The 8,299-nt window shown below is 45.1% G+C and overlaps 1 protein-coding gene across 7 annotated transcripts in view; it reads right to left on the bottom strand.

The window, feature by feature from the left end:
• Sec22a (SEC22 homolog A, vesicle trafficking protein) overlaps positions 1–7,853 on the bottom strand; it is a 55,664-nt gene extending 47,811 nt beyond the window's left edge. The window contains exons 1-2 of one of the 7 annotated variants that reach the window (XM_006974559.4): positions 7,745–7,853; positions 1,468–1,666 (exon numbers count right to left, since the gene is read on the bottom strand). In XM_006974559.4, the coding sequence (XP_006974621.1) occupies positions 1,468–1,649 (182 nt within the window). In that variant the 5' untranslated portion in view covers positions 1,650–1,666; positions 7,745–7,853. Of the gene's footprint in view, positions 1–1,467; positions 1,667–3,021; positions 3,616–6,865 lie in introns of those variants that run through there. The other 6 variants (XM_042259248.2, XM_015993417.3, XM_042259250.2 and 3 more) reach the window with 6 other exon arrangements.
• Positions 7,854–8,299: the final 446 nt, after the last annotated feature.

Genomic DNA, 8,299 nt, shown 5'->3' on the forward strand with positions numbered 1-8,299 from the left:
CTTGTTTCCCAGCTACCTGCAAATCTTCACCCACTAGCACCAAGTCAAACAACTTAGCACACTTGACATGTAGCATCACACACACACTGCTTCTTCTGCCTCCCTTCCAAACACTTGGATGTGATGCCTTGTCCTGCCTTAGGTGGATTTTAACTCTTCAAAACATAGTGTCTTAATAATAAAGCTCTTTGCTTACATACCCCACACGGACCTTATGATTATCTGGCTTCATTCTATGTTCATAATTAGCATCATGGACCCCCAAGTTAACTGTTCTCTAATTGTTTCATATGGATGCTGTCCAAAGTGGTCTCATTTGTTTCCACAGCAATTACAAATCATAAACTGACTTCCAAATCTAAATACCCCCACTTGTGCTCTTTGTTAAGCTTCAGGCTCATACATCCAGCTGGCCGTGCCCCTTGGATGGCTAATAGGCATCTCAGACCTAACATGTCCGAACAGAACTCTTAACAATGGAATGCAATTAACCTCTCCAGTCTTCTCATTTTAGCCCCATTATGCATGCAGTTTCTAAGGCCAAAAATCTACATACGATTCTTACCTCTTCTTTTTCCTTCATATTCTTAGAGCCTATCAGGACCATGTATGGGTGTGAGGCCTAAAATGTAGCCTGAATCCAACTCGTCCTCTTCATTAGCACCGGTTCAAGTTGCAGTCATCATCTCCCACAGTCTCTTCTACCCATCACCCTGTTCCCACTCAGTCTCCCTTACAGTCTGCTCTTGAGAGTGGCTAGTACAACCTACTCAGAGCCCAAACCAGATCACACAATCCTCCAGCGTAAAATCCCCACAGCTTCCTATGGCATTAGGATTAATAAGGCAACAGCCTCCCATGGCCTAGAGGACCCTGCCTGTCCCGTTCCCGTCTCTCGAACTCCCCACTCCGCTTCAGCACCACTGGCTTTCCTCCTCCTTCTACCTTCTAAGAGGCGTCAAGGCTCCTCCACTAGCCGCTGCTCCAGCCTCACTCCTCACGCAGAGGATCCTTCATGTAACTGCCTTCTTTCACAAGTACCAATCTTCCTGAAGGACTCAGTCACCACAGAGTCAAGTCACACTCTATCCTGTCACTCAGTCTTAAAGGGCAGACAGATGGATAATTTGCCCTCCCAGTCGGATAAAACTTTACTTTCTAGCATTTTCCATTACAATTTGCCTGCTACCGTCTTGAGCATGTAAAAACTCTAATACCTATTAAACAAATTATAGGAAGTATTATCTGTAAAAATACTATCAAGTCTTCTAAAGCCAGAAAAAAATCCAGAGAATCTGCATAAAAGGCTGACAGCATGACCACTACTTAGCAAAATTTAGAACATGACTGTTGACTTGCAAGCTCTTCTGGGTTAATAAAACATGCATTTCTATTGCAACCATTTAAATTTCACTAAAATGACAAGCTCTCGGAAAATGACTAATGAAACAAACTGAGAGGTCTTACTTGATGTTATAAGGTCCAGTTTTCAGTGTACATCTATCAGGAAGTTGAGCAAGTTTCCTCGAGAGCATTTTAAAGTACTTTCTGCACTCCTGCATCCCCGTGCTCTGCTCATAGTCAGTCGATGCAGACAGCGGCAGCCCATCTCTGACACGAATGACGGAGGCAGATAAAATCATAGACATTTCAACCCACAGAAGGCCTAAAACAAAATGAAAACTTGGGATTAAATAAAAATCAAGGCTCAAGCTGGCAAGCATTTAAAACTTTCTAAATTAGTAATCAGAGCATTAATTAATGACACAATATATTTCAACAACCTTTCGCTTAACAAGCTTTTTAAAAACATATTTTTATTTTATATATATGAGTGTTTGCCTACATGTGTGTATGTGTACCATGTGCATGCCTGGTGCCCTTAGCACAAAGAGAGCATTGGTATGTTAGAACTGAAGTTAGAGATAGTTGTGAGCAGTTACATGGGTACTGTAGTCTTCGGCAAGAGCAACAAGTGCCCTTAACCATTGAGCCATCTCTCCAGCCCCCAAACAAGCTTTTGAAAATAACATTTGCCAGCTAGGGAGATGCTGAGTGGCTAACACTTGCAGGGCAAGCCATCTGATGACATGAGTTTGGCTTCTAGAACACATGAAAAATCGAGACATGGCTATATGAGTAAATACCTATAATCCCTGAGGGCTCCTACAGTTGATGGGAGTTGACAACAGAAGAATCAGAAGCTCTGAGGCCAGCTAGCCTGGTATGTACAGCAGTGAACAAGAGACCCTGTCCCAAACAAGGTGGGAATGCAAACACCAATACCTTAGGTCAGTGGTCCTCAACCTTCCAATGCTATCTATGACCTTTTAACACAGTTCTTCATGTGGTGACCCCCAACCATAACATTGTTTTCATTGCTACTTCATAATTGCAATTTTGCTACTGTTATGAATTGTAATGTAAACATCTGTGTTTTCTGACGTTCTCAGGCAACCCCTGTGAAAGGGTCCTTTGATCCCCGAAGGGGTTGTGACCCACAGATTGAGAACCACTGTCTTAGTTATCCTTTGGCCTCTGCACATTCACTGTGGCACACATATGCTTCACCCTACCGGCCAGTGTTCATAGTGCTCAAAGGTACTATACCGGCTACTGGAGAAAGGTAACAATTTCACCCCGCTATGGACCCTGCAAGTTCTAATAATGAACTCCCTACAAGTTATGCCCTGAGGTACAATAGTGGCAGAATGATATGGAAGTAACCAATCTTTTCTTTAAATTGAATTTACGGTCCACTCCATAAAATGGAACCCATACCTGACAGTGTTAATGAGGGCAAGAACCTGAGACTGGATAGGCCATGGGGAGTAGGGGAAAACCTACTACTACTGTTCTGTTAAATGGATACTGAAGTAAAACAACCTCTATACCCACAGAGGGCATCACTCAACCCTCATCAGAGAAACTGCTTCTGACACAGAGACCCACAACTGGACACTGTGCAGAAAGTGAGAGGCTTTGGTGCGCTCAGCCCTAAATGGGATGTCTTTATCATACCTGTCTCCCCAAGGCTCAGGGATCTATGCAGAAGAGGATGGGGTGGGAAGGTGTGAAAGCCAGCGGTGGAGGACGACTTCAAGGAAGTAACATTTTCCAGATACAACAGGGCAGGTGTACTTATGGAGCTCAAAGAGACTGTGACAGCATATGCAGGACTGCACAAACTCAAGCCAGACAAAATCCTGCCAAGAAGCTCAGAGCAATCCATAGTCGCTGGCAGAAGGAGACTCAGTTTCATTTTCTTCAATGGGTCAACACTGAGTACAGTACCAAGCAAACTCCAGGCAAGCCCCATGCTCAGGAACACAAATGGGACTCCTTGGGGGTTTTGTTGGTGTTGTTTTGGTTTTTAGTGTTTTTTGTTTGTTTGTTTGTTTGTTTTTTGAGAGAGAAAGAAGCTCAGTGTGGTGGTACATGCCATTAATCCCAGCACTCAGAAGGCAGAGGCAGGCAGACCTCTGAATTTGAGGCCAGCCTGGACTACAGATCGAGTTCCAGGACAGCCAAGGCTCCACAGAGAAACACTGTGTCAAAGAGAAACAGAAGGAAGAGAGACAGAGAACATGAAGTAAGGAAGTGAGGGAGCACCTGGAAAAAGGAAGAGGGGCAGGGAAAAAATATGGTCAAAATATATTGCATGAAATTCTCACAGAATAAATTTAAAAATAAAATAAAATTGAGAGTTAAAAAATAAAAGCATTAGTAGTAATTAATTATTGGTGAATGATTTAGAGACAGTGTCTTGCTATGTAGCCCTTGCTGGCCTGGAACTCACTATGTAGCCCAAGCTGGCCTCAAACTCACAAAAGGCCTCCTGACTCAGCCTCCTGGGTCAACTGAGCTTACCACCACGTGTGTAACACTAGGTGTGCACCACTGTGCTCAGCAGTACATTTAAATTAACCTTACCCCAAGGAAAATAATCGTAAATTTAGATAAAAATTTAAAAGGATACCATTATAATCAAATTATTTAAAATAATCTAAAAATCCAATATATGATGACAATGAAGTAAATAAATTATAGTATTCCCATGTAACAGAATACAGTGCAGCAACTCAAAGCTTTCTAAAAATAAAAAGTTTAATAATGTGTTAAATCCTAATGTGGTAAGTTAACTTTTTAAAGCAGGATAAAAACTGCTATTTTACCAGGTAAAGTGACATGTAACTATAATCTTAACATTTAGGAGGGCAGAAAAAGAGGGATCATGAGTTGGAAGCCAGGCTGGGCTGTATCACAAGGCCCTGTCTCAAAAACACTTTCAGACAAACATGTATTCAGGGATTCCTAATAAACAGAATAAAGAAATAGGTTTCTAGTAAACAGAAGCAGAACACAGCGGTAAATCTCTAAAAGGCGGTCAGAGGGCTGTTTCTACTTATCAGCAGATAAAAAAGGTTTTCTATGGAGAAAAAGTTAGCCCCCTCCCCCTGCCCAGAGTAACTTTATTTATCATCCAAACCAATTAAGGAGGAAAAAAGAACAACAAGAACCACAAAGAGAAACAACTAGGATAAATCTCCAAAGAACAATGACACTTGAACTACTTTATAGACAGACTCTCAACTTCAAAATCATACGGCCCTTTTTAACAGTTTGACTTTGGATCCTTATAGGAGTATATTAAACACCAACAACACCGAACTGTGCCTGCATGGAGGCCAAGCTGGGGCTAGTGTGTGCTTAAGAACCAGGCAGTGAGTGCTGGGAAAATCAAGGAAGAGCAATGGGGCTAAGGGAAGCAAGAGGGAAGCTTTGGGAAGGATAACAGCTTTTTCCTATCAGGGCCATGGATACATTTTCCAGGCATGGCTCCTCTTTTCTTCACTTTTAACAACATGAAAACTTTAGAGCTGTCTTTAGATAACAGAAAGCCCAAGGAGTGCTCGGTATTCCCTTCCAGCGGAACTGTAGAGGAACGAGTCCAAATTAGAATCTAGGGAGAGCCGGAAAGACTAAGGAACGTCCCCAAACACCAATTAAGCAGACACATCAGCCTCTCAAGCTGCCCCTCTCCTTCAGAAGGCTGTCTGTCAGGCAATGACCTGAAGCTCAAAGTGTCAGGAAGGTATTTCCAAAAAAGCAGTAAAATTCAAATAGAATAGCTTTTACATATACGCTCTAACCAAATGCCCTCACCTGACCTCTTTAAAGATAAAGATGTTTTATGCTGGGGTCACTCATCTTTTATTTGAGTTAATCACACCCCAAGCTTTAGCACTCAAGTATCAATTTCAGGATGCTTACCTTATCTGCATCTCACCTGTACTATTTCTTATTTACCAAATATCAATCTCTCAACTGGCTGTCCTATATTTTTAACAACAATATCTACAAAATCAGTTTTGAGACATTAGGGAATTTTTTCCCTAAACCTAAATTAAAATAAGTAAATTTTTGTTCTATTTATATGTGCATTAAATATTCTGGAGGCTTGCTTTTAAATTGTTCCTTCTGCCTACCAAATCATCTTATAATTATGGTAACACCAAAGTTTGGAAAAACTAACTTGTTACATATCATTTTCTTAACTTGATAACTGCTGAAATCGGTGAGAATTAGAAGCGAATAATTTGAGAATTGGCTGCATAATTGTGATGCAAAGGGTGGAGTCAGATTGACTGAACTTAACTGCTTAAGTCAAGGTAACATGACAGGTATGTGGTAGAGCCTGGATTTAAATCTGGGCACATGACTGAACTTAATTGACCACATTAACCGCAATGCTCAGACCGGGAGGGTGAATGAAGAGGAAGGGGTACCAAGGACGACCAGAACTTACTGTGATGTTTTATCTGTACTGCCTTCCTCATCAGCAGTCCTTGCTGCTGGCTTCTGTTGTGAGCACCTGCACTACACACTCTGTGTAAAACCTCAAGCTCCACCACAGAATATACCCACAACTAGAGACAGGGATCCCTAGAACTTAACTGAACACTAGGCAAACCGGGTAATCCCAAAAGAGATGGGATCTCCCAGGCAGGCCGGCTAGCTGGACTGGCTGGAACTGACAAGCTCCGGGTTAAAAAAAAAAAAAAAAAAGATACAGTCTCAATTAAGTGCAGGGCAATCAGAGAAGACACAGGAAATCAATACCCAACCTTCTACACACCTACACACACTAGTATGACAATGCACATTGAATACATACAGGCATACACATGCAAACAATGTGCAAATAATACATAAATAAATAAAAGTCATATGCCCAGATTTAAATCCAGGCTCTACCATATACCTGTCACGTTACCTTGACTTAAGCTTTGCTTTCCAAATCTCACTTTCCTGACTTCTGAACGATGGCTACAAGTAGACCCTAGCTTATGAGGTTCTTTTTAAGATACTACTAGCCTCTACCTCCGACGCTCATGAGAAGCACCTGGCACTACCTGTAATCTACTAAAAATTCTATTTTAAGTATTTTGCTGTGCTTATGACTGACAGGTTACCTACGCCCTACAGACCAAGCACTTCATACACCTCATGTGAGCCTTCCAGGAACCTGTGAGGTTAGGTATTAGTTTCATTTTGTTCTGGAGGAAACACAAGTCCCAAGAGTTTAAGGCATTTGTTCAACTCCTAGACAAATAGGTAGGGGGTCTGATTCTAACAACTCCATGAAACACTGCCTCTAAACATACTCAAACTTCTTAACTACACGGAGAGGAAACTCTTTGATAGGAGTTCATACACCAGCCTAAAACATAAACTTTAAGCGGTCTCTAAAAATAAAGCACTAAACCGATGTGATCGTCTTAAGTGGGAAAAGCCCGACGCCTCAATCACTTTGGACATGGTCACGGCTGTCAGATTCAGTTCTGACTCTTCCGCTACACACCAGAAGTTCTCAGAAATGTTTGAGATCCCGCCTAACTTCTCAAAGTGCTGGCAAATGAGTGGGTACCAGTAACAGGGGATGTGATTCCGTTTTTAAAAACAGGTGTTCTGCTCATCAGCTGGGATTCGATCACGTCCAGCGTGGCCCAAGAACACCGGGCTCTGCCCTAAGATAAGCACAGGCGGGCGGGTTCTGAAGAGTTCCACCTGCTCCAGGTGATGCTGATCCCGGAAGCCGAGCAGCAGGCGACCAAGTCTTAAGCTGCTTTTTACTGACAGAGAGATTCAGGCAAGCTCCAGCTTGGCCTCCTCCGGAGATCCCCACTTGTGGAGCCAATTTGCTCAGGGCTCTTTTTCTGCCACACAGTGTCGCAAAGGACCATGAAACAGGACCTCAAGGGGTTTCCCAGAACCAGCGTGGGCGATCTCCAACCTCAGCGCCCATTCAGACACCACAAATCGCAGGGTATGCCACTGGCACAGGCTACCCCGCCCAAAAGGAACTAGGAGTGCCACCTCAAGCTCTCTCGGGCCACCGACAAGCCCGGGTGAATCCGTGTGCTTCTGACATCGGGGGCCAGGGAGTCCTCTTACTGGCTGCCCCGGGATGCCCGCACTCCCCATCCGTCGCCCCTAGTCCGGCCGCCCATCCTGGGACAGGCCTGGCCACACAGCAACCGCCGTCCGCGCGGCTGGCAGCCCTAGGTCGCAGCGACCCGGGACCCGCACACTCGCCCTTCCAAGCTCCGCGGCCTCCGCGGCCCAGCTCCGACTCGGGCAGTACCGGTCAGGCCGGGACGAGACGCCGAGCGCGGCGCGAGCGGCCAGGCAGGGATCCCGGAGCCCCCCGAGGAGGCTGGAAAGAGGGGCCGGGCCGTACCTGTCGCGCTGGGACCCGCCGCTCCGAGTGACGCGCCACGCAGTGCATTGTGGGGCCAGGAGTGGCCTCCCAGCGGGGTTGCCCGCGTCCAACGTGGCTGGTGCGGGCGGAGCTCGCACGGGCCAATCGGGCTCCGTGGGAAGCACCCAATGGCCCGCCCCCGTCCGAGGCCCGCCCTATCCCCGCCCCCTCCAGCGGAGATTGGCAGGTTCTCATGCACCTGCACCAAGAGCATGCCAAGTCTCCTGAGGACAGAATTAGGCTGTCCCTGGGAAATAAGGCTAATCTGCTTCACCTGCTGCTTTGTGTCTGGCAGCAGTTTCTCTCGTGCGCCACTCGGGACAGAGGAAAAGCTCTCTCTGGTGAACAGGGAAAGGACCTTCCTCCATCAGCTACTACACAAAGAAACTTTCCAAGACAGACAAATGACAGCGGCTGGCCCCAATAGCACCCCCTCCCAGCCTTCGCGAGGTCACGTGTTATTAAACAAGCGTATGCTGAATGTCTATCAAGTGGCAAGCAGCATGTTAAGCATGTTATACAGAAATGTACACA

This window comes from Peromyscus maniculatus, chromosome 12 (genome assembly GCF_049852395.1).
Source record: "Peromyscus maniculatus bairdii isolate BWxNUB_F1_BW_parent chromosome 12, HU_Pman_BW_mat_3.1, whole genome shotgun sequence".
NCBI classification, from domain to species: Eukaryota; Metazoa; Chordata; class Mammalia; order Rodentia; family Cricetidae; genus Peromyscus; species Peromyscus maniculatus.